This window comes from Pelmatolapia mariae, linkage group LG9 (assembly GCF_036321145.2).
Source record: "Pelmatolapia mariae isolate MD_Pm_ZW linkage group LG9, Pm_UMD_F_2, whole genome shotgun sequence".
NCBI lineage: Eukaryota > Metazoa > Chordata > Actinopteri > Cichliformes > Cichlidae > Pelmatolapia > Pelmatolapia mariae.
The window spans coordinates 16,444,641-16,470,877 of NC_086235.1; the positions used below are offsets into that span (position 1 = coordinate 16,444,641).

The window sequence follows — 26,237 nt, forward strand, 5'->3', positions numbered from 1 at the left end:
CACTATGTGTATTAGTGAATTTTGTAAAAAACAACCAAAAAAATGTACTAAACAACAAAATTAAAGTAATGCTTTAATTTCCACAAATCTTAAGCTGCACGTAATAGCATTTACCACTCAGTTTTTCCATACCATTGTAAAAAAGGAAGGGGAGCTCAAAAGCAGTCAGGGTTATGAGATGGGCAGACACTTCAGGTTTGAAAACAAGGATGTAGGTGCTGCTATTGTCACCGGGGCTATTCTCCCTGATAGCCAGCCTCTGAGGAGAGCAAGTGAACAATTATCATAAGCCCTGAGGGGCCCTTAAATTCCAAAACAAAAGCTGGTCCTGTGAAGAATGGTTACTCACAGGGATGTGGGCCTTGCCCTCAACTAAGTTAATTGCAAGGCTGCTGGCTCCTCTTTCAAAAAGAGGGAAGCTTTTGTTTCTCTCTCCATCTGAGGACTTTATAGTGATGATCACCTTCCCTCCCAGATCCTGCCCTGCTGCGTTGCCATGCAAATCCTGGAATCAACCAAGGAAATTCACTTACTATGACTGCAAAGTTTATTTATGAAACGTTTAGGCTGCTTCTGCTATTTTACAATAAATAAATAGCTTACCATTATATTCAGTGTCATATTCTCAACCAAGGTTCGGCTGGCAATGTCCTCGCTGTAGGAAACAACTGGGGTTGGAGTCTGAGAGACAGGTCCCAGTTTAACAGGCTGATTGGCCACCACATCTATACGAATCTAAAAGATGGGAAGCAGCACTGAGGTCAGTCAATTCTCTCAGTGAGTAACACAACAGCTCTACAGCCCTGCAGCAGCTCAATGACCAACTACTCTCCAGTAAAATACAGTGGTATGCAAAAGTTTGGACACCCCTGATAATTTTCATGATTTTTCTTTATAAATCATTGGTTGTTTGGATCAGCAATTTCATTTAAATATATCATATAGCAGACGAACACAATGATATTTGAGAAGTGAAATGAAGTTTACAGGATTTACAAAAAGTGTGCAATAGTTACTTAAACAAAATTGGTAGGTGCATAAATTTGGGCACCATTGTCTTTTAATTGATTTGAATACCTTTAGCACTAATTATTGGAACATAAAATTTGTTTGGTAAGCTTACTGACCCCTGACCCTACATACACAGGTGAATCTAATCATGAAAAAGGGTATTTAAGGTGACCAATTGCAAGTTTTTCCCCCTCTTTGCATCCTCTCTGAAGAGGGGCAACATGGGAGCCTCAAAACAACTCTCAAATGACCTGAAAACAAAGATTGTTCAACATCATGGTTTAGGTTGAAGGATACAAAAAGCTGTCTCAGAGATTTAAGCTGTCTGTTTCCACAGTTAGGAACATATTGAGAAAATGGAAGAACACAGGCACAGTTCTAGTTAAGGCCCGAAGTGGCAGGTCAAGAAAAATCTTAGATAAGCAGAGGCAAAGGATGGTGAGAACAGTCACAGTCAACCCACAGATCAGCTCTAAAGACCTGCAACATCATCTTGCTGCAGATGGTGTCACTGTGCAATGTTCAAACTATTCAGTGCACTTTGCACAAGGAGCTGTTGTATGGGAGAGTAATGCAGAAGAAGCCATTTCTGTGCACATGGCACAAACAGAGTCGCTTGAGGTATGCTAAAGCTAGCTTCATTTTGGAATAAGGTGCTGTGGACTGATCAAACTATAATTGAGTTATTTGGGCATAACAAGGGGCGTTATGGATGGAGGAAAAAGAACACAGCATTCCAAGAAAAACACCTGCTACCTACGGTGAAATATGGTGGTGGTTCCATCATGCTGTGGGGCTGTGTGGCCAGTGCAGGGACTGGGAAACTTGTTACAGTTGAGGGTTGCATAGTATCCAAGTCAATATCAGCAGATTCTTGACAACAATGTTCAAGAATCAGTGACAAAGTTGAAGTTGCACCGGGGCTGGATATTTCAACAAGACAACGACCCAAAACACTGTTCAAAATCTACTAAGGCATTCAGGCAGAGGAACAAGTACAATGTTCTGGAATGGCCATCTCAGTCCCCAGACCTGATTATTACTGATATATTATGGTGTGACTTAAAGCGGGCTGTCCATGCTCGGAAACCATCAAACCTGACTGAACTGGAGATGTTTTGTCTCCACCTTCAACCAGAATCCAGACTTTCATGGGAAGCTATAGGAAGCGTTTAGCGGCTGTTATTTCTGCAAAAGTAGGATCTACTAAATATTGATGTAATTTTTCTATTGGGGTGCCCAGATTTATGCACCTGCCTAATTTTGTTTAGGTAACAATTTCACACTTCATTTCACTTCTCAAATATTATTGTGTTCGTCTGCTATATGATATATTGAAATGAAATTGATTCAAAATTGATCCAAACAACCAATGATTTCTAAAGAAAAATCATAAAAATTATCAGGGGTGCCCAAACTTTTGCATACCACTGTAGGTACAAATAATGAGTATGTATAGGGTGGCTTAATACGCTTTATGAGCGTTTGAAAACAAAATATGAACGTGTTAAAAATGTTTTGTGTTTTTTATTATATATTCAAACCAACCTGATTGCTGTAGAGAACGTCTTTTTTGTCAATACGAAGAGAAAACTGTATGGTGTGCCTTCCAGCTTCCTTTGGGATGTCTTTGTCTCTGCAAGGAAACGCACGGTACATTATTTTTTTCAGTTATTATTATCATCATCATCATTATTCTAACACAAACCTATATTCTGGAAAATCGTCCTACATGCTGTTTTATTGTCTGACCTAAAAAATCAGTCAGACAACTACAGCTCATTCAGAACTCTGCTGCTAGAGTCCTCACTAAGACCAAAAAAGTGGACCACATCAGTCCAGCTCTGAGGTCTTTACACTGGCTGCCTGTCCGTCAGAGGATAGACTTTAAAGTTCTGATGCTGGTTTATAAAGCTCTGAATGGTTTAGGACCAAAATACATCAGTGACCTCCTGACCCAGTATGAACCTTCCAGATCCCTCAGGTCATCTGGATCCGGTTTTTTATCAGTTCCCAGAGTCAGAACCAAACACGGAGAAGCTGCATTCAGCTTTTATGCTCCATATATCTGGAACAAACTCCCAGAAAGCCTCAGATCAGCTGAAACACTCAGTTTATTTAAATCCAGGTTGAAGACTCACCTATTCTCAGCTGCTTTTGAATAAAGCACCAAATCCACACTTTTAAGCTTAAATTTCAAAACTTACATTTTAACTACTGACTCTATCTACTGTTCTGATTTTATCTACTGTTTTGATTTTTGATTTTAAATACTGTTTTGTTTGTTTGTTTGTTTGTTTGTTTGCTTGTCTTAATCAATTTTAAATCGTGCTTTTTATTTGTTTTTGTTTTTAATGTCTCTGTAAAGCACTTTGAATCACCTTGTTGTTGAATTGTGCTATATAAATAAACTTGCCTTGCCTTGCCTTATTGAGTCAGCTAAAATGACAGGACCCCTTGCATACTATAAATTTGAAACTACCTTATGCAAGTGATTAGCTTAGCATTGGTTAGCATAGCACAAAGACTGGAAACCAAGAGAAACCATTAGTTTGACTTTACATATAAAACATTTTTATTACAGTACCAGCAGCTCTAAAACTCACTAGTTAAGATGAATTTGTTGCCTATATTGGTACTAGGTCACTCTAGCCGTTTCCTCTGTTTTAAGGCTTTGTGGAAGCTAAGCTAAGCTAACTAGCTGCTTGAAGTAACTTAATAATATTAATATAAAAGCTATGCTTTAAAACATCCATCACCAAGTCAAACAAAATAGAAATAGACCTGAAAAGTATCTTACCTGAAGTGAAAACAGTCATTCTTTTCATTTTTCATGGGTTTATTACACTTCAGCTCAATGGCCTACACAAGAAATATTGAAAAATAAATAAATATTATTTTAAGAGAAAGGTTTACAATAGGAAAAAAAGAACTCCTCTACTTGCATAAATCTACAATTCTCCTTTTTAGTTTTCCTGGTATTGGTCAATCGAATGAGTTGCGTCAAACAAATCTTTTTTATGTTAACAGAGAAACTAACGGCTATAGTCAATCATTATCACTAATGTTAATACACTTGGCTTTTTCCAATTTAAAGAAACTGTAGAATCTTCAGTACCACTTATTAAAAGATTTAAGTGAGTATATGTATATATGTGAAATTTTGACCCTCTGTGGATTCCAGACAATCCACAATTCAAACTTGTGTGCCCAATTCTTGGGTTTTTAAGTCATTAAAGATGTATGCTGTATATTTAAACTGGAACAGTTTCTCCCCAACAAACACAACAATGTCAACGAAATGATTTGCACCATCAAAGTCACCCGCAGATGCCTTTGGTTTTAATTCTATAACACTGTACTTATTTTTCTACGAAGGTTTGAACTTTGAGAGCGTTTAAACAAGAGAGAAAAGTGTGAAAATGTTCATGCCTGTCTGAGAAAAGTGTGTAAAGTGTGTAGTGAGGGGTTTTACAGCCTTATTTAAAACACCTATAATAATTGTAAAAAATTAAGTTGGCTACTTCACAGATTTCACCTGTCGGGTTATTTTAGAACAAAACTCCTGCAATAAACAAGGGACCACTGTATATCAAGGAGACTCTTGTGTTTTAGTCACTCACTCTTTCTGGAGGTTTTTTCCCTGAAGATACCCGATCCCATATGAACATGGACACAGCAGCTGGGTTAAAAGTAGTAATTGGACTTCCCTCATCAGACACCACAGTCACTGAGAAAACTGAAGAGAAACAAAGACCTTCCCTTAGTTTGGCTGAACAGAGATTAAACTGATCAAAATACAAATAAATGAATTAATAAAACATTTTTTAAAGGAAGGAGAGAGAAAAACAAATGCAAACCTGGGAATTTGCTTCCAGCAAAAAACTTGACACTGGTGTCATACTCCACCGATAGGCTGACTGGTTTTTTGGGATCAGGGAGGACAGTGAGGCTCACTGATGGACCAGGGATGGGTTTTTTGTTGAAGGAGCCTTTAAACTGCAGCTGATAGTACCCCCTAGAGGACGAACAGGCTATCAACACTTCCACTAGTGACTTTACAGTAGTGGAAACATCAAGACTGATGCTGTATTACTACAAATAAAATTTTACTTACTTCGGCCCGCTCAAACCATTAACAATGAAAGACGCTTTCCCTTCTGCGTTCACAGGTTGTGAAATAACATTGGTTTTCACCTGAAACAATAACAAGACTTCTCCTATTAGATCATTGTATAGATTCCATACAGCTGCTACAGCAGCCAGATGTTGCCAAACCTATAAACCTGACTAAGTGATCAGCAGCAAGTGTGACCACCCCTATAAAAGCTGGTCTAATCTAAGCTGTTACTTTACAGCTACTGTACTTCATTTTTCACAGGACTACATGGTGCTTTCTTTGATTGTGTTGATTTTCAAGCTAACCGTCAGTCCTGGAGGTGAAGTCTTTAAGTCCACTACAACCCTCTGGTCTGGAGAAGGGTTTCCCCACTCATCACACAGCTGGACGACAAATGGTTTGGAGATGCCGTGATCATTTAACACCTGCAAAGGCTGGAAAAAAAAAACACAAAAGGATGAGCTATACCTTTAATTTGTCTCTAAAAAGAAATTAAATTAAGAATCGTGTATTTGTTTACCTGCTCTGGTTCGCTGATGAGTTTAAGCTGAGCAGGGAGTCCAGCGGTCACTTTAATACTGACACGCTCCACAAAGTCAGAGTAGCTGAAAGACAGTTCTCGGGGGCCGAGAGACCCTGATTGGAAACGAATTCCCGTCACCATGGCAGCACAGCTGCTGTCCTGGTACAATACAGAGCCGTGAGGTTTATCAGCTTAGATCATCACAATCACCACATCTGGCCGGCTCATTATTAAATAAAGAAGTTACTGAATTTTCTATTCATCATCTTCTTACAGTATTGTGTTAGACAAATACAAATACAGTTCTAAGGACACATGAACCACATACAGTATTTACACGGGTGCCGTAATAATGCAAACAGTTACAATTTTACCACTATAGTAACTATAGTGGTAAAATGCAGGATAAATTGTGAACATTTTAAGTACAAATTTTATAGCACACAGCTTGGTTCCTTCAAGAGTTCATTAACCTCTTCTAAAAGCAACATTATCTTTACATGTCCTGCTCTCCTTCAGCTGTAATCATCTCTCTCCCAGTACACAAATCAGCAGCTTTGTGACACCACCTCTGAATTTATGAGGGTCAAAACCATCTCGGTCATATAAAATAACATCGACTTTGTTACCATTTTAGTGAACTTTGACCACAAAGACAAAAGCTTTTCGTGTCATCTACAGATTGTAGAAAAATGTTTCGTCTCCTTGTTTACTTGTAAGGGAGGGTTCATTATCTGTGGAATTCCAGTAATATGACCTTGCTATTTTAACAAAAGCAGGCATCTGGGATTAGGCTTTTTTTTTATTGGTAGGGAGGAGGATTCAGTAGATTTATAGTGGTCATAGGGCAGGTGAAAGGGCAAATGCACACATGTATACCCTTAGCTCACCAAAAACACATAATAAAGGGAGCTTTGTTTGCTCAGATAATATTAAGATTGCATTAGTGCATATTTGATTTGATTTAACTAATATTTGAGTCAACTTTTGTCTTAAATGCACATGGCTCTGGTCCCACCTGCCATTTAAATGTGATGGCTGATTTGTCCAGCCCCTCAGCTTCCACTTTTATATGGTTCACACAGGTGGGGGTAAGCGTCTTGGTTAAATTGTCAAACTGGTCCACAAGCTCCAAGCCTGTGCAAAGAAAGTTGTTCTGAGTAATATAGCATGCAACCATGAATTTTAAAAATGTGATTAATTGTAAATGATCAGATTTATACTCACTGATGTTTCCGGAGAGGATCTCACCAAGCTTCACTGTGGTTTGGGGTAAAGCTACTTTTAGACGCTCTGGTTCATCTGGACGAGGCCTACAAACAAAAGAGGGGACTTTATATCTTCACACATCAGTGTGCAGACCGTATCTAATGAAAACACTGAATCAAAGCTTTGATTATAGGTTCATGGCTTACACGATAGTGAAGGAGACGGACACACTCTGGTCCTGATAGGAGACCTGGTAGAAGCGCTGCTCTCCCACCCGTTTAGGTACCTGTAAATCAGGCAGCTTCCCCTGGACCAGATCTTCCAGAAAGACATCTCCTGTCCAGTTAACCTTCACAGTGAAAAGTTAACATCAAGCTAAGAAGTGTTAAAACAGAATGGCTCATACAATTCTTTTTTTTTATTCCTAGAATTCTTTCGTATGGGTAAAAAAATAAATAATTAAAAAAAATATATAGTTTTTTCATTTACAAAATCCAACACCTACCTAAAAATCTATTACAAGAGTAAACAGCAATATTTGCACATTACACACCTTGATCATGGAGGCTATTTTAGCAGTGAGCAGTACCTCCCTGCCAGCTTCATCATACAGCTTGTAGAATAAGTTTTCCAGCAGTCCGCCGGCTATCCATTCGATCTTTTCACTGTTCCTCAGCACCAGATTCTCATTGTCCTGACTGTACAGCTCCATCACAGAGACCCTTGTGCTGGGCAGCACCCTCAGCTCCTTCATGACCAGTGGTATGTTTTTGTAACTCTAGAAGAAAGAAAAAGAGGAGAAAGACACTACAAACAAGCTACATACTTGGAAATATTCTTCTGAGCAGAAGCTTTCTTTTTTTTCTAACTCACAGGCATCACAAATTGAGCTTTGAGCTCTTGTTGCTCTCCTTTCATTATTTTCAGGTTAATGGGCTTTGTCACAAGCTGGCCAGCACCGGTGCTGCTGCAATCAGTGACCACCGGGGGGAAACCTTTAACCTGGAAATGTTTGAACAAAAACAAAAAGATTCAGCCTGCGTAGTGCCTTACAGACAGAAACAAGACATCACTGAAAATAAATAGACCAACATATATAAAACAGCTCATTATGGTCTTTCAATAAATACAGTTTTCTATGTTTTCACAGAGGCACCCGTGACTCCCGAACAAATCCATGTTTGTACCTCGCAGCGGACGATCTGTTTGGGGTTAGCGGTGATATTTCCAGCCTCGTCGTGAACTTCGACATGAAACGTGACCTGGTCTCCGTTCTCCACATCGATTGACGTTTCCTCCGGTTTGACATGGAGGGAATGTGGGATACCTGAAAAACAACACAAAATCAGGGAATCTTTAAGAAAAATAAGACAAAAATCTAATTTACCCCGTCTTAATGTTAGCAGCCAACAGATTATCATTTGAACCACAGCTAAATGACATCTGTTACCTTTAGAGTGATGCTACAAAGTCTCCTGGGGACACTTTTTTTTTTTTTATCCTAAATGGTTTTGATGCCAGACGTCTGATCAGAGGTTTAAAACTCAATCAGTGTATCTACTGCTAATGTACTGCTCTCAGAGCCACGAGCTGCTGACCATCAAAGTTAGATCTTTTTACCTCCCGAGGAAGTTCAGTTTCAGCTGTTTACATCCCCCCCCCCCCCAATTCTGATAAAGCTATGACTATGGGCCAACTGTATGACGTCATTATTGGACTTGAGAACAAAAATCCTGAAGCTGTCTTTATTGTGCTTCAACAGAGCCAACATGAAGAAAGTTCTCCGTAAATACTGCCAACATCTCCTTCCCTACAAGAGGTGATCAAACACTGGATCACTGCTACACTCCATTCAAGGACTGCTACAAACCCCTCCCCACCCAGCTTTCGGCAAGGCAGGCCATTGTTCCATACTGCTGCTGCCTGCATACAGACAAAGACTTAAAATAGGAAAAAACAGTTTCCAGGGACATCTACAAATGGGACAGTGAGGCTGAGGCTAACATCGCCGAGGATCTCTCCTGGACCCTTCACACAGACACTGCAATCAGGAAAGCTCGCCAGGGACTCTACTTTCTGAGGAAGCTGAGGAAGTTTGGCATGAATGCCAACATCACCTGAAATTTCTACAGGAGTGCGATCGAGAGCTTGCTGACGAGCTGCATTACAGTTTGGTATGGAAGCTGCTCTGCCAGCAGCGGCAAATCACTACAGAGGGTGGTGAAAGCAGCAGAGCACATTATTGGCATGAGGCTTCCTGCCATTCAGGACATTTATCTTCAGCGGTGCAACCAAAAAGCACACAGCATCATCAAGGACCACAGCCACCCAGCACATCAGCTGTTCTCCTTGTTACCATCTGCCAGACGTTACAGGAGTCTGTCTGCTGGGAGCACAAGACTCAAAAACAGTTTTAACCATCAAGCCATTCGACACCTCAACTACAACACTTGAACACACACACACACACACACACACACACACACACACACACACACACACACACCACACTTCACAGGATGCACACAGAAGCTGTCCTACAGTTTCACAAGTACATACTACACTCTACACTGGTCACTCCATTTTTATTAGTATTTAAATAAAAATAAAAACCCTTACTCTGTGCAATACTGCACTAACTGCCACTCTAAAATCTTGTACTGCTGCTCACTCCTATCAATTTATCCCATGTGCAATATTCCATTTGCCCCCACCCCCCACCCCTCAATACATGTCAACGGTCACATTTCTATTTAAGATTTTTTTATTTATACAAGTGTGTATATATATTTACAGTGGTCCCTCGTTTATCGCGGTAGCTACATTCTAAAAATAACCCGCGATAGGTGAAATCCGCGAAGTAGCTAACTTTATTTTTTACAATTATTATTTATTATAGATGTTTTATGGCTGTAAAACCCCTCACTACACACTTTATACACTTTCCTGTGACAGGCAGAAAAGAGTCACACTGCTAGTGATGGAAGATTTAGATAAATTTGACAAGCTGAATGCATTCTGTACTCTACAGGAGACACTGCACAAGATTGATTGACAATGGTCTACAGCCAATCAGAATGCAGAAAATAATTCGCTGTAAAAACAAACAAACAAAAAAAAAAATGCAAAAATTGCACACAAAAAAATCTGCGAAACAGCGAGACCACGTTATAGTGAGGTACCACTGTATATATATATTTAGTCTGTTAATATATGTATTACTGTACTATACTGCTGAGTGACTTGTCTTCTGCTCCTCAAACACATTTTATTGCAATGTTGACCCTGTGCTAACTTGCATATGACAAACTGAAACTGAAACTGAACTAAAACTAGAAAAAGTTGCATTTCCTGTGAAAATGCAGTGTGAATCCCATATGGAAAAGATATATATAAATCTTATAAAGTTTGTATCTGTCTTGTATGAAACTTGTATGAAAAGCATACAAGAGTGAAAACACATATAAGATCCCTTGAAAAATTATATAATGAAACTTGTATGTTTTGGATACTTACTAAAAAAATATATGAAAGTAATGAGAAAGTGGCCACTTTCATGAGTAAATCATGTAAGCCTTATGTGATTTACTCATGAAAGTGGCCACTTTCATGAGTAAATCATATAAGTTTTTACTATTTCTTTTCCATATGGGATGCCTTGTAGTGGAATCTGCTGAAAACAGCAGAAGTAAAACTATCTGCTGAAAGGAGGTGAAGAAACTGAAAATTCTGCCGTAAACAGGTGAAGAAGCAGAAATTTTTGCTGAAAAGAGGTGAAAAACTGCAAATTCTGCTGAAAAGGGGTAAAGAAGCTGAAATTTCTCCAAAAAGTTGATTCTGTTCATCTGCATGAAATGGTGCCATGAGCGGGGTTTGAACCCGGGCCTCCTGGTCTCAAGGCGGCTAGAAGAAGCTGTAATTTGTGTTAAAAAGAGTTTTAAAAAAAAGTTTAACCGTTAACTGAAAAAAATGTTGCCATAAGCGGGATTTGAACCCGGGCCTCCCGCTCTGAAAACGGCTGTTCAGCTCACTGAGCTAAAACACACCTCACCCCGGTAAGCAAAATCAGTGACCACACTGATAATGTGGTCCATTCATTTTAATGGGACAAAAAAACTGCATAAAACATTTAATATCTCAAAAAGTATATAAGTTATGAGCACCAAAAGTCATAGTTGGCATTAGCAGAAATGGCAGAATAGTTTAAAATTTGAACGGTGAAAATCGCACAAAAACTTTGGAAGTAGTTCCATGGCGAAGAAGCATGGAGCAACTAGAATAAAGTATAAAGAATAAAGAGAAACAGGAACTCAACTAGGGCTGCACTGTGATGTGGTGGTTAGCACTACTGCCTCAGAGCAAGAAGTTCCCGAGTTTAAATCCATCCATCTCCAGGTACTCTGGCTTTGTGCATGCTTTCAGTGGTTATTCTAAATTGGCAGCAGGTATGAATACAACTGTTGGAAGCATCAGATGCTTGACTTTCAGTTAAATGCGTTACTTACACTTTTAAATTGTATTTATATTTAAAGTTTTATATAATTCTTTTCCTCATCCAAGCAATCACTTCTGATCTACAGAGTATACACTTGAAGCATACTTCAAATGCTGTCAACAAGACTGATTTTGAGCCAAAACTTTAGCAATGGATAAGCAATGGATAAGTAAACTAGACATGAAAATAAATTATTTAAAAATAATTATCAACGTTTAAGTGCCAAGGATGAATCCAGTTGCTTCATAAAGTGTCTCATAAGAAGATGATGCTCAACCAAAACTGATCTTCGAATCCCTACGTCGTTGTTGTTTGCTCTTAAAGTGGCTTATTATGAGAACTTAATCGAGAATCAGTGTGTCAAATAAATATGTACAATTGTGGGATTTGTATGAACTATTTTTATATGTCATATAGATGTTGGCACTTCCAGTGCCCTGAGCAATGTTTATGCACAGTCTCATCAAGATTGGTCCACTCGTCCAGGAGGAGATAGGAAACATAAATCTACTATGCTACGGTTATTATAGTGTGATTTAAGCATTTAACAATCAAGATTTCTGAAAGGGACATAATGCACATGAGAAACCAGTACACAAACTGTTCCTAAAATCATAAATAAATGAGGGCTTACCAGGAAGAAGACTGATCTTGATGGACTTGGTGTGTTGTTTTAGGCCAGGCAGGGTCACTTCCAGGTCATAGCTCTGAAAATGCAAACAAAGCACATAAAAATAAATCAGCCAATAATTTTTGACTATTGACTTTCAAGTAGTTGTTAAACCTCTTGGTAAAACTATGACTGTACTATTAGTAATTAATTTATTTATTTTAAGCAGTCTTCCATGTGACGGGCAAATTTATGTGTTCGTAGCGTAGAAATCATTAGTTCTAACCTTGGATTGCTGGTAATTCAGGACTTTTCCTCTCGCTTTGACATTTTTGATGGTGAATGTGGTTCCACTGCTGGAGAATGTCTCATAACTCAGATCCAGACCACTAAAAAAAAATAAAAATAAAATAACAATGGCCGTGTTACAACACTGTTAAATATGACATAATAAAGGCACAAAGGCTTTCATACATATTTTTTTCTCAAGCATTTAAAAATTCAGTAGCATTAATGAGACTCACCAGCATTTGAGCTCAGGTGTGAGTTTAGAAGTGAGGGTCGTTGAGTGGCCATAACCATCTTTTATCTGCAGAGGAATGTCAAACGGCACGCCCACACGCAGCGTGGGGCTCATTGCACTGATATCGAAGCTTGCTGCATCGCCCTCTGACAACAGAACAAAGGAGTGTGTCTGTTTGGTCAGAACGGTGGGAATGATTATTAGCTAAACACACAGCATTCTTTCTCCTCACCTTTAATGGTAAACTTCAGTGTGAACGTTGGAAGCGCTCTACCGCCAAAGCTGACAGCGTTTGTTTCATGGACCACTGTGTTCAAATTCAGTGTGTACTTTCCCAGCTCAGTCAGGTTCTCTGTCAACAATGGCTCAAATATGATCTTTCAGCAGACAAACGTCAGGGCAACCAAGAAGAAGGATAAGAAAATTAAAAGAAACTCACCCATTTTTTTGAACCAGAAACCATTATTTGCTAAATGTGGGGCAACATAAGCAGCAAGCTCTTTGTCTGATTTTAGACCTACAAGTGAAAAAGATTAAATAATAAGAATAATTTAATTCTATAACAGGTGGAGCAAACACAGAGAGAAATGAGGCTGAAAAAAAGAACAACTGCAAAACAAGGGCGAGAACCCAAAAAGTTAGAATTATGACTTTTTACACTTTATGACACATTCACCATTAGGTATTTTTTTTAATTTGAGGATTTTTTGGTTGTTTTGGCAACATGTGGGGCTGAAAATTAAAGATTGAAGACACTTTACTTTCATTATTTAGTTTATTGTACAATAAATTGTACAGTATTATAAGATAGTGAGATCGAAATCTGTAACTGCAAATGTATTGTTGATAAGGTCGGAGAAGTCACTTGAACGTGTGAGGAAATATTTCTTCCACTGAAAATACGTCCAGATTAACAGAATCAACTTTGTACCAGTAAGAAACATAGTTTTAAATAGCTCTATATAGTTTTATTACCACTTTGACTTTTAGAAGTCAGATGTGACATGCATTTGACCTCTGACCTCTGACACATCTTTAAAATCTTTAGTATTTTGACAACACACACTACGCTTGTTAGAATCATAGTTTCTAAGTTAGGAGGCTTTTTTGGCCAATTTTTGACAAATAAATCATTAAGTTTAAGACCTAATGTAAATAAATTGTTAACATGACCACTCTCTACATCCCTACAAAGTTGAATCAGAATTCATTCAAAACTTTTTGGACTATCTCGTTTACAGACAAAATGACACACATGCAAACGCTACCAAAAACATGACGATCTTTGTGAGGAAACTAGTACCGTATTTTTCGGATTATAAGGCGCATTAAGCGAAACAAAACAGTCAGATAAGTCAAACTTTACTCAATTCATTCTTCTTGCTTCCTCCACTTCCGTACCATTTATTCATTGATGTTGAATTCTCTTGCAGCTGCTCTATTCCCATGTTGTTGCAGTATATTAATCACTAACCCTAACCCTAATTAGCATTTATGTTATGCTAACATAGCTGTGTTGCTAGCGATCACATAGCACATCATGATATAACAGCTAGTCCAACTTCAGTAACCCTACAAACGTCACTGCTGTTTAGTTTTCTGTTTTCATTTATGTCGGAAGTGATAGCAGAGCTGTGTTTTAATTTTTTTCATAAGTCTCTCAGTCAGAACATGGTATATCATGCTTAGGTGGAAGCAGGAAGTTAGCTTGCTAGTTAACTTCTGACTCCGTTAAATTTAATAAATTCTGTTTTCATGGATGCCTGGATGTTAAACTTAATTGTTACACGTGGTAAAGCAGCAACGCTGATCATTTTATTAAAGATGAAAGAATTTAGACCGTTTTTAAATCTCAGTGATGCCGCAGCGTTTGTTTGACTTTGGGACCTGAAGTGGACGGAGTTTTGGACCCAGATTACTCCGCGAGGCTCCTGACTACAGTAGCCATAATGCTCCGACAATCCATCAAGCAGTGCGGCTTCGTAGCTTATCAAAGTTGTAGTAAAACATGTTTTGACAGATTTCTGCGCGCCGTGTACTACATAAAATCGGTTCAAGGTCAGTAAACACAACCAGAATTCATACATAAGGCGCACTGTCGATTTTTGAGAAAATTAAAGGATTTTAAGTGCGCCTTATAAATCCGAAAAATCTGCATCTTTGTTATCACTAATTAGCTCCTACCTGCACACATACAGCACTTTGATAACTGAATTTCCCAGCATTAGCTGATAAATAAAATAGCTGATAAATTGCAATCACCATATAGCTCAAGTTAAGGCTTTTAAAAACCAACTCCCCAGGGTTATGTCAGTAAATTGTAGTCTGGGAAACTTTGTTATAAACAGCAGAAAGACTTTTTCCACAATTTTTAAGACCAACTTATTAATTAAGTCATCATGAAAAGAAAAACCTCATATCAATAGGATATCAAATCTGTAATCAAACACTTACCATGATGGAGTAACGTGAGCTTAACACACAGTTTTGTCCCTTTTCCCTGGCCCACTGAGGACATCCGAGATAATTTCTCTCCCCTCTTGTTCAGGATCTCAATTTTAAGAGGCCCTGAAAGGACACATCAAATAAAATGTGAGGAATGAGCTTTGAGCTATACGGGACGGGAATGGGGAGAGACTTTTTTTGAACACCACTGTTTGATGCAAACAAATTATGTTTTGTTTTTTTTCATAACATATGAAGTGCTGTGGTATGCAAACATTGCAAGATCTTACCTAAAGTAGTCCCGGCAGAAAGAATGGCATTATTTTGCAAGGGGTTACCATTGGGCCACTCCACATTCAGCTTATCTGGAAGCCTGAAACAAACACATGTCATTTACCTGAACTGAAAGTCTCATTTTTGAGTCAGAATGAGGAGAAAGATTTGCAAAAAATAAAGCAACCCAGGAGACAGAGCATCTACATTACAAACAAAAAGTGAATATTAGAGAGGAGCAGTTTGTGTAGAAAAAATGTCTCCCTAACCGCTCACTCACTTCTCAGAGTCATTGTCGATATTTTTCTTGATGGCTTCTTCAGTGGCTGTCTTGTCGATCTTGGAAATGGGAACGATCTTGTTCATGTCCCAAAGTGCTTTGGGCTCCTGGGAAGAGATTTTTCTTAAATCAGTAAACTCAATAAAAGAACAAAGAAAAAAAAGGGATTTATATAAGTGAATTTACTGAAATAATATGGAAAATTCACCCCCCCCCCCAACAAAAAACTGAAGTTGAAGTCCAAATGTACTCAGTAAGCTAAATTCTCAAGAGTCATTACCAGTTATCGCTAATACTTGATTGCAGTTGTTGCTGCTAAGAGTGACCCAACCGGTTTTATGTTTAGGGGGCAATCTTTGTTTAATCTTTGTTATCTTTGTCTAATATTTAAATTTGTTTGATGATCTGAAACATTTAGGTCTAACAAACATACAAAAAATAGGAAATCAGGAAGGCAGCAAACACTATTTTACAGCACTGTATATATGACGCCCTAGTGTTTGATAATGTTTGCTCCGAGTTCAACTTCAGACATTTCCTTTAATATGAATGATGTATGATCATAAGCAAACCAAGTGAGTAATTATTGATTATTTAGTAAAATATCATTATACTACATACATAATTTCAATCTCAAATGTGGTTATACACATGAAATACTCACATCTTGATTAAAAAGCAACTACTACTTAATAAAATAAAAACTGGTTTGTCACTTAGACATTTCTTCTGTTTATAGATATTTATTTTTCTTTTATGACATAAAGTGAAATATTACTTGTGAACTATTGAAGCACGCGGTTGGTTAGGTGCAGTCAGTTGTCAACTGTACAATTCTGGACCAACACAGATGTTTTAATAGTGATTCAGATGACTGTCAATAGATTTTATTTACTTTTCGCTGTTGTTTTTTTTGCCCTTTATAACAAAAAGGGCAAAGAAATTTTATCACACAATTTTTTATCACTGATATTTTTCTTAAAACCTTTTACTGCGACATTTTCGCATTCCAGTTTTGGAATTGATGTTCCATCAGTTTCTCAAATCAAAGTTTCATAATTGCCTTCTTACTCGAGACACTTCCACCTGTCCTCCCGTGGCATAGACGTCTCCATCGAAATTTCCATACAGCAAAAACTGAACCACTTTACCGTACAGAATGGGATTTGTATTGTGCGTCTTCACCTGTATGAGGAAGAATAAAGAGATCAGAATGAATGTATAAGACAGAACAATAAGAACATACATTTAAGTAGACAAAAACCAATAAATGCTCACAAGTTGGCCTGTTTTGTATGTCCTGCCTCCCCACTCGATGGCGGAGAAGACTGCCCACGGATGCTGCATTTTCTTAGTAGGCACATCTGTCCGTGTTTTAATCTCCTTGAAGCCCACAAACTTGATTTGCTTATCGAACTTTTCATTACAGTTTCGAAGCCATTGTGTGAACTCCTTCTGGATGTTACCTCTTGACGATTTCTGTTGAAACGGAAAGAAAATGTTTAGCAGAGAAGAGCAGGCAGAAACAAAGACCTCAAAACAGGACATATTAAATATGTTACCTTATGGTGTTCTGTTACTAACAGGTAGACAGAATGTATCCAACAGTCACTCATCATTAATACTAATATTAGCAACACACCAATTGGTCAGGCTCCCATATGTCCAGTCATGAGCTGCTTAATTTCATGCATGTTCAACACACACACAGTGGTTAAAGCAAATAGTGGGACACAGTCTCTCTGTCTCTGACACACACACACGGGCTTGACTTTGTGCTGAACATTTGGGGGGGGGGGGGGGGGGGGGGGGGGGGGTGTCAAGATCTCTGTCTAAATAAATAAATAGATTTGTTTTAAATGCCAGAGGACCACTGGCATTTTTGCTTGTCGGTTCTCCACTGCTGTATTGCCAGATGGTAAACATACCACATGGTGACATGGTGACTCTGCTTTTTTATGTATACATATATATATATATATATATATATATATATATTCAATCATTTACATCACTATATTGACATTAATAAACTACACCAATACCTATACACATGACCTCATAGAGCTAAACCTTGCCAAGCCAAGTATTTGATGGAGCCTACAATCTTCAATAATCCATACCTTGCTTCCTCCTGTTATCTGCCAACAGCTGAAAAAAAGCTGTGAAGCTTTTTGAGCATAGGTGTTCATGGCCTGGATATGTAACTGACTTTTTGCATGTCCTGAGAACCCTGAAGATAGCCTTTTTCCAATCTCTAAAGCCTACACTAACAAAGGCAGGGTCACACTTTGTTTTTCAGGGTTTTCCCGTCAGAATGTTATGTGGAAAACAAGTTCCTGTGTGTGTTGTGGCTAACTGTTGACGTCTCAGAAAGTGGTCAATTAAACATCCTGATTAGGGCTCTTAGCATCATTATCATGAGGTTATAACACAGTTGTTTGCTAATGTTGACTGATTTGAATAAACTTTGGCACAGTGAAAACACAGCACCCTTTGTAAAGTGGCACTGTAATGCAACCAGGGAAAAGTTGTGAAGCATTTTTGTTGAAAAGACAACACACATTTAGCTCGCTTCTGCACTCTGAAATAACTATATATTAAATGATTGTATTGCACATATTAACAACATTTTTGACATTGTTAAATTTAAAAAAAACTCTATTAATATATCCTTGCATTCTCACCTGCCCAGTTGCCCGACTGTTGCCCTCACCATATGACCCTCTGTGAGTAAACCACACGAACCAGATACAAATCAGTTCAGTGCTCTGACAGTGTGTGCTTGCATGCACAGTTATTTTTGTTTTTTTTATGTCTGTTACCTGGAAATCTGTGCCACCTGTGCAGCCTTTCTCTGTACTTTATCCCCCTCTCTCTGGTCATCTGACCCACTGTCACTTCCTCCTTTCTCTTGCCCAAGTACTACACCGCCTCTGTCCCCTTCTTCTGTCTCTCCTTTTTCACTTGCTGCACCTCCTCTTTTGCCTCCTCTCTCTCTCTCAACTGCTCCTCCTCTGTCGCCTGCTCTCTCTCCCTCCTCATCTCTGCTTCCTTGTGTCCCTCTTTGATCACCTGCTCTGCAAACCTCTTGACCCTGATATAAAAAAGCTCAGTTAATTTTTAAATGGTTTGAGAGAGCTGGTATATATTCACATCAGCATGTTCCCTTAGCAAAAAGTTGGAAAGCATTTGAAACACCTTTTGCCCTCTTACCAGCATATCAACATAATTTTTCTTTTAATGTTGTTTCAGTGTTTCCCACACAAGTTTACTATAATACATTTAGACCACATTCTTTTTACAATATTATATAATTATAACATGTACATATACACAACATTCCTCTATTGTTTGACCTGCCTTTCTCTTTCTCTCCCTCCACCTCGACATGCAGCACAATGCCCCCCACCCAACACACGTGCACACACACGCACACACACGCACACACACACGTGCTGTTAGGATGGACGTGCTTCATTATGAGTGAAGACACAAAGTTCACAGGGGGACCACCATGAGAACATTTGTAATAACAAACTTAGTCTAACACTTCAATCTCCCTCACTCAGCTGAATGTGGACATTTTAAACTAACATATGAGAAGCGGCTAAAGCTAAAGCTATCCACAGCTCAGAATATGCCAGCAGCCTCGGTATGAGCAAAAGATGAAAGCGCTTTTGAGAAAAATTATGGAGATGAATGAAAAAGCGAAAAGGGTCCAAATTGTGTTAATATATAAACATACCGATCATTTGATTTGTCGTATAAATCTGTTACACTTGCTTTTGTGTGTTGACGTACAGTATGTCAGGTAAAGGTGCGTGTACAGCAGCTTATTCACATTTTATTAATCAGAGCACTTTATTTTAAGTTGTTTAGGTGAGAAAAGATCATCTAATGTTGAGTATTTTATAAATGCAACAACTCTGACCTTTGACCTGTGTTAATATCTCTGTTATACCAAAGCAAAACACTAGACAACAATTAACACTGGAGTGCTTAAAGGTATCTTAAGTTCACAACACACTTTATTAAACACTGGAATATAACATAGATTAGCACTAAAAGATATTTTATTCTAGTCAACATATATATATTTTAGAATTAAGGTTTGGATATCTACCTAAGCTGAATATTATGTGTGTATGATGTGCTCCGTTGTATCTCAGGTTTTGTCATATTTAAAAAGTGTTTCTTGGAACTGGAGAGGTTGTCAGCTGGATTTTATATATTTTATATAGGATAATAGACCATCAAAGTAGCAGCTCCCTTGGTTTACTACCGGACACTCTCCATCAGTTGTTCTATGTCCAGAGAAGCCATTTGGATAAGAGGCGAAAAGCCATAAAAAAATCCACAAAAAGTCCTGTCTTCATTTCAAGCCCTACCAGGACCCTGGATAACTGAGAACCTACACAGTCTTCAGGTCAGAGTGACATGCTGAAGATGGTAAACACTGATAAAAATATGGGATTTTATAAACACCTGCCGCAATGAAGAACATTGATGGGAAATGTTGTTAAACCACTGCTCAACGTATGCGAGTAGTTAATGTGATGTACTAAAAGTAAAATGTAAAAAGACTTGTGCTGTTGAAAAAGAAACTGACCCCGCAATTAATTGAAAGCAGGTCACAGCTGGGTCAGCGTAATAAAAATAAGACCACATAGTCTCCGCCTGAGTGCATGTGCCGTAGGCAATTCCATACATTGGAAGTATTCATTCTGTAGCTGAGGATGTGACCTGTTATAAATGAGGACAAGACGTTGTATGCTTCAGTCCTACTTTGTAAACTGCTCTGTACTCTGTACTCAAAATGAACAAGGTGGTTTTAATGTTGAGACTGACTGATAAAGTAACTGTAGAACTCTTCTCTTCCTGTTGACAATTCTGATAATAAATCAGATACATTTCAATCCTTATATATATCTGCTCAAGGGACTGAATGTGGTGCTGGAGTTCTGATTGTGAAAGAGCCAGTGAGAAATGAAGATGGTCACCTGTCCGTTCAGAATCAGGGAGAAGATAGTTTGATTGTTCTTCAGTTTCAGCTCAAGGTCCATGAAGGTCATCTTGTTTGTTGTGACCTGGAAATTGTCATCAGTGAAAAGCACTCCTGAAAGCCGACGGTAACACTCCGGGGGTATATCTGCTGCTGTTCTGCTGTTATGTTTACGAGAACACCAGTCAAACCTGTAACAAATGGAACAAGACACAAGAAGGAAAGGACGTTAAAGTAATTTTTACCACTATAGATTATGACAAATACAATGTGAGTGGCAAGGGGAAAAGGTTAACCTAGCGCTCTCTCATTTTTTGGAAGCATAGTTTAAAGCCATGCTGACAGCGCTGTCAGTCTGAACTCTCAGAAAAGTCTAGGGTTATTCTGTTTGTTCAAAGATTCAGTTCCATTTAGTAATACCAGGTTAATAACATGAAGCATGCTGCTAGCAAAATATTCTCTGTTAGCTGAAAGTCAGTTTTAAATACAATCTTTTATTTTCTGACCTGTTATACATCTTTACACAGATTCAGCTCTATACCTAAATGAATTTTTTTTTTTTAACTCGGTCCACTTAGTGAGAGTTCACAAAAAGAGTGACAAAAGGCATGGAAGGTTTAGCAGCTGATCTGCCAGCAATGCATCTTTCAACATAGGTTTAGCCAGTCAATGTTAGCGATAACCACAATATGCCATCAGGAAAACTCAATCAAGTCTGAGAATATTATAACAACACATGAATAGCAGATTATGTGTTATCTGTTAAATACACAATCACCAAGACAGCAATTCAAACCGAGGAAATTCAAAAGAAAAATAATCAATACATTTTGATATAAAGGCAAATCCTTCCCTCAAAAACAGAGCAAGTCTGCAGGGGTCTTAAGGGCCCATTATGTTCAAAGCATTGAATGTATGGCGTGCAAACAGTGACATCACAGAGCCGTCATCATCTAAAACACTGAATGACAGGTACTGCTACTCAGAGAAAACCTCCATATCAGTTGCTTTTGTTTTCTTCCAAAAGTCTCATCTTTTTGAGCTGCTGCATCTCTTTAATCTGTATAGTTTGGGAATATCTGAGCTTCTGCACTGACATATCACTGAAACAGTGGTAAAAACAAACAAAAGCATACATGTGTGTTTTCAACCCAGCCACGCCGTTTGCACCAATTGTGTAAAGTTACGAAAAAACTGAACGTGAAGTGAAGTGAACGACTAGCCACAGAAAAAAGTTGCATCACTTTTGGCATCCGTGAAGACTGCAAAGGTCGATATGATAAAAGATTACAGGCTTTCTTTCCGCATTTTTCCACTAACACTATCCACAGATAGGTTCCTATGTGGAGTTAAACCGTATCCAACATCACAGCATGACAGGGACCTATATATGACAGTGGAATCAAGTTTCTCTGCTGACTCCTAGCTGTTATGTTAAACTCTGAAGTAAAAAGTGACTAAAGGTAAAGCCTACTATTTTAGACTAAAATGGGACATTAGTATTTGTGAACATAAGTATGAAATGAGTGTAATTACTCAGCCACTTTGGTGCCAGGTATGAGCCGTCCATTCCAGAAACACTCAAAGATCTTCCTTTCTTCCTGAGTCACGAGTCCAGGCTCATTTTCTAAATTGTCATTTTCAGAAGACGCTGCTAAAGAAAATTACCCCCCAAAAAAACAACATAAACAAAAACAACGAAAAAAACAAACAAATAAAAAAAACACAACTTCAAAACATGTCAAACTATAAAATCCATGAATGTATTAAATATGTTAAGAGTATGAATACCGTTTGCAGCACATGTATCTTTGGGATCTTTAGGATCTTTAGGATCTTCAGGATCTTCAGGATATTTAGGATAAGTCTCCCTGTCATAGAGGAATGGATGATAACGCAGCACTCCCTCTACTGTGCCACCACCCGGTCCAGTGGAGGCCTTGAACTCAAAGGTGTCCACAGCAGAGTTAATGTACAAAGTTTGCATGTCATCGTCAACTTCCCTCAGGTTCAGCACACGGGGACATTTGTTTGGTTTTTCGCGTAAAGTGATCTGTAAACAAGTAAAATGGTAAAGTTAGCCAAAACAAACAAAATTTTAAATAACATACAGTATTTTGTAAAAGTCTATATTTATCTGAAGCTTCACCTGAATGTCAATCGTAGGTTGTTGAGCTGTCTTTTTAGAGTCTTGTTTCAGGTCATTTCCATTGATTCCATGAATGTAATAGTGATATATGTGCCTGAAATTAGGACAAATGCAGTTAACAGAGTTTAATCCAAAAGAAGTTTGGAAATGATTGTGTCAGGGCAGCCTTCAATGGTTAAAAGGTGAATGTCTTAAAACGGGAATATTACAAGATAAAAAGGATGAGACAAAAGGAGGAAGAAAATAAAATAAAATAAATTAAAAAACAGAAAAAGAATGCAATTACACAACAAAAAACTGGAGGTGTAAAAATAAAAAATATCACATGTACATAAGTATTCCCAGCCTTTGCCATAAAACTCAAAATTGAGCTCAGGCATATCCTGTTTCCACTGATCATCTGTCAGATGTTTCTGCAGCTTGATTGGAGTCCACCTGTGGTAAACTCAGTTGATTGGACATGATTTTGAAAGGCACACACAAGTCTATATAAGGTCCCATACTTGACAGTGCATCTCAGAGGACCAACCAAACCACAAAGCACAAGGAATTGTCTGCAGACCTCCAAAGCAGGTTGAGGCACAGACCTGGTCTGATGAAACAAAGACTGAACTCTTTGGCCTTCAATGCCAAGCATCATGTCAGGAGGAAACCAGACATTATTGCCCAGTCAATGCCATCCCTACAGAAAAGTATGGTGGTGGCAGCATCATGCTGTGGGGATGTTTTTTGGCAGCAGGAGCTGGAAGACTAGTCGGGGTTTGCGAATGTTGGTGAATTCTCAGTGAATGTCTCTGAGTGTCAGAGATCAGATTTAAACCCAAATAAACATGTCTGGGAAGATTTGAAAATGTCTGCGCAGCACCATTCCCTATCCAACCTGATGGAGCATGAGAGGTTCTGCAAAGAAGAATGAGATAGACTGCCTCAAAATATCTGTGCCCTGGTTGTAGTATCACACTCAAAAAGACTTGAGGCTGTAATTGCTGCCAAACGTGCTTTAGCATAATATTGAGCAAAGGCTGTGGATACTGATGTACATTTGCAAGAATTTCAAACATTTTTCTCAATTTGTTTTTTACTTTGTCAAAAGGTGTAACAAGTGAAGTGTTACGAAAACTTTCCGGATGCAGATATGATGTGGATGAGTGAGCTCACGCTAGATGTCTGGTCCATGCATCAAAATTCTGTTTCAGGAAGGAGATATGCTTTTCCTTCAGTCCTGTAATAACTACGGCCGTGAAGCTTTCCTTCCCACGTTCCTCATCGATGATGGTACGAAGGAAGCGCTCATCTTCACTCACGTGTGAAAAGTCGCCAGGCTGTAGCGGGAAGATTAAACATCACTCAGAGATGGTGTTGATGCAGGGAGAGAGCGCACCACAATCCAAAAATCATCAAAATCTTTAGCACATCTTTTAACAACATCTTAAATTAGACTCACCTTCCTGTTTAGGATGGTGGTGCTATAAATATCCTCTTTGTTCTTTTCCTTTTTTTCAAATTCTTCTTCTGATAGAACCAACTCATGAACATCTGGTAACCCCACTGGCTTGCTAATCATCTAGTAATTTATGAAACAAAACAAACATATGTACTTAATTTACAAAATACCAAGAAATGCCCATCTAAAAACCACACATCTAATTTTCAAACTCAGTCCGCTATAAAGGAAACAAAGTTAAGTTACATTTATTATCTTTTATAATTTGGGTTTACAATGACACAGAAAATCTAAACTTTAGATATTCTATGAAGTGCTTCACTGAGTTTCCACACAGACTTACTCTGACTACATTTCCAAAGTGGAAAACAGCTTGTTTTCCTCCAACTCCAAAGTACGATATATCACTATTAAGACTTCGAGGTACAGGATCAGGGCGGACGTAGTCTTCTTCTCTTCTGTAGAAAAGAGAAATATAAATGCACGGCTTAATTTGTGCCTTTTTTAAATTAAGATAGATGTTCAGAAGAAGTTGGGACGCTGAGTAAAAAAACAAAACAAAAATGCAAAATGATTTAAATCCTAGGTTTAATTCAAAATAGGTGAATGCATCCCCACCATTTCACATTTCTTTTCTTTTAGCAGCATGTGAAATGTTTTCATATTCTTGCCTCAGACAGGATTTCAACTGGCCTCCTTTATGATATTTTTGGTTTGTGGTGAGCCAAAGGTTCACCACAAACCAAGGTGGTCTGCATCAGAGGCCACTTAAGCACCCAGACTCTACTCCAGAGGCATGTTGGTGTAATATGTGCAGAATGTGGTTTGTGCTTGTTTTTAAGCAAGAATTCTGTGAGAAAGCAATCTGCTGGATTTTGCCCATGTTGCTCCCAAACTTCAAAATGTCATTCAGCATCAATGGTGCCTTCACAGATTTTGAGGTGATAAGAAGCTGGAATCCAAAGGACTCAGCGTTCAAGATTTACACATTTAAATTTTTGATAAATCAGATTGCAGGACGGTTTTCCACTTCACTACTCCACTCTTAAATGAGCTCGGGCCACAAGAAGCCAGCAGCATTTCTGGATTTATACTCTTTTTACTATTTTCAATTAAACACGAGATTTATGTGATTTGCAAACTTCATTCTACTTTTATGTATTTGTTTTGTTTTGGGTTTTTTTTCGTTTTTTTAAACAGCGTCCCAACTTTTGGAACTACTTTTGAATAAAAAGCTGGAAAGGACCACACTACAGTAATTTTGGAATTTAAAATAAAACAAACCAACCTTGCAAAACTGCCGGTTTCTTTTGTAAATTTGGAGTGTCTGTAAACTGCCCATTTATTGAGCTGCTTTGTAGTCATGCCACGTCCATTGTCCACGACAATGACAGCAGGTTTCCCAAGACTTTCATCAAACTGCTGTTAAACAGATACAAATACTGAGTTAGCACTCTTCTGGATGTGTGACATTAATCCAGTATTCAATAATCATGTATTTGCAGTTTCAGAACCAACCATCCTTATCTCTATTATCCTCGTTCCTGTGTTTTTAGCTGTGGCTGAAAGAGAGTTGTCGATGAGCTCGGCAAGTGGATAGGCTGGAAAAGGAAAAAAAAGATAAGCAGCAGAAACAAATAGATCGCAAAAGGCTAATCTGCGATCATCCCAAGTACACGACCATGATGGTTTTAGCACTTACCTAATGACTCCTTGTTCTCACTAGCATAGTACTCATAAGTGCCACTCTTTATCAGCGTATCATAGTGGGGCATAAACGATATGTTTTCCACCGTTGCCGTAGGCAGAACCTGGTGCTCGTGTTGCAACAAGTAAAGGGTGGTACCATCCTGGAGTTCCTCTAGAATAATTACAAATTATTCAGTGGAATTCAATTAGAAGAAAAGCAGGTTTATCTTGATATTTCACTTAAGCTCAAAACACTCATCAATATCTGATAGATTTACTTACTAAATCTGTCAAAATCTAGAACAATTCTGTCAGTCGTTGCCACCACAAATGTCTCAGATGAAGGGATTCCAAATACCTGTAACAGTAAAAATGTAGTAATGGTTAGTGAGTCGTTTTAGACATAGATTTTATTAAATCCAACGCTGGAGAAACTCATTTGTTACAGCAACACAAGGGAC

At 38.3% G+C, this 26,237-nt stretch overlaps 1 protein-coding gene across 2 annotated transcripts in view; it reads right to left on the minus strand.

Annotated features, from left to right (window-relative positions):
• The window catches only part of smchd1 (structural maintenance of chromosomes flexible hinge domain containing 1), a 35,650-nt gene that overhangs the window by 6,519 nt on the left and 2,894 nt on the right, over positions 1 to 26,237 (minus strand). The window contains exons 2-38 of one of the 2 annotated variants that reach the window (XM_063483441.1): positions 26,059 to 26,134; positions 25,790 to 25,948; positions 25,606 to 25,688; positions 25,376 to 25,509; positions 24,431 to 24,545; positions 24,088 to 24,207; positions 23,802 to 23,965; positions 22,644 to 22,737; positions 22,286 to 22,547; positions 22,031 to 22,145; positions 20,493 to 20,685; positions 16,768 to 16,968; positions 16,561 to 16,674; positions 15,490 to 15,596; positions 15,227 to 15,309; positions 14,946 to 15,059; positions 12,931 to 13,008; positions 12,724 to 12,843; positions 12,493 to 12,637; positions 12,255 to 12,357; positions 11,993 to 12,065; positions 8,051 to 8,190; positions 7,737 to 7,865; positions 7,417 to 7,641; positions 7,070 to 7,212; positions 6,882 to 6,967; positions 6,673 to 6,791; positions 5,652 to 5,813; positions 5,437 to 5,565; positions 5,129 to 5,208; positions 4,872 to 5,029; positions 4,635 to 4,750; positions 3,812 to 3,873; positions 2,560 to 2,647; positions 604 to 735; positions 350 to 505; positions 133 to 259 (exon numbers count right to left, since the gene is read on the minus strand). In XM_063483441.1, coding sequence (XP_063339511.1) covers positions 133 to 259; positions 350 to 505; positions 604 to 735; positions 2,560 to 2,647; positions 3,812 to 3,873; positions 4,635 to 4,750; positions 4,872 to 5,029; positions 5,129 to 5,208; positions 5,437 to 5,565; positions 5,652 to 5,813; positions 6,673 to 6,791; positions 6,882 to 6,967; positions 7,070 to 7,212; positions 7,417 to 7,641; positions 7,737 to 7,865; positions 8,051 to 8,190; positions 11,993 to 12,065; positions 12,255 to 12,357; positions 12,493 to 12,637; positions 12,724 to 12,843; positions 12,931 to 13,008; positions 14,946 to 15,059; positions 15,227 to 15,309; positions 15,490 to 15,596; positions 16,561 to 16,674; positions 16,768 to 16,968; positions 20,493 to 20,685; positions 22,031 to 22,145; positions 22,286 to 22,547; positions 22,644 to 22,737; positions 23,802 to 23,965; positions 24,088 to 24,207; positions 24,431 to 24,545; positions 25,376 to 25,509; positions 25,606 to 25,688; positions 25,790 to 25,948; positions 26,059 to 26,134 — 4,705 coding nt within the window. Of the gene's footprint in view, positions 1 to 132; positions 260 to 349; positions 506 to 603; positions 736 to 2,559; positions 2,648 to 3,811; positions 3,874 to 4,634; positions 4,751 to 4,871; positions 5,030 to 5,128; positions 5,209 to 5,436; positions 5,566 to 5,651; positions 5,814 to 6,672; positions 6,792 to 6,881; positions 6,968 to 7,069; positions 7,213 to 7,416; positions 7,642 to 7,736; positions 7,866 to 8,050; positions 8,191 to 11,992; positions 12,066 to 12,254; positions 12,358 to 12,492; positions 12,638 to 12,723; positions 12,844 to 12,930; positions 13,009 to 14,945; positions 15,060 to 15,226; positions 15,310 to 15,489; positions 15,597 to 16,560; positions 16,675 to 16,767; positions 16,969 to 20,492; positions 20,686 to 22,030; positions 22,149 to 22,285; positions 22,548 to 22,643; positions 22,738 to 23,801; positions 23,966 to 24,087; positions 24,208 to 24,430; positions 24,546 to 25,375; positions 25,510 to 25,605; positions 25,689 to 25,789; positions 25,949 to 26,058; positions 26,135 to 26,237 lie in introns of both variants that reach the window. The other variant, XM_063483440.1, reaches the window with a different exon arrangement.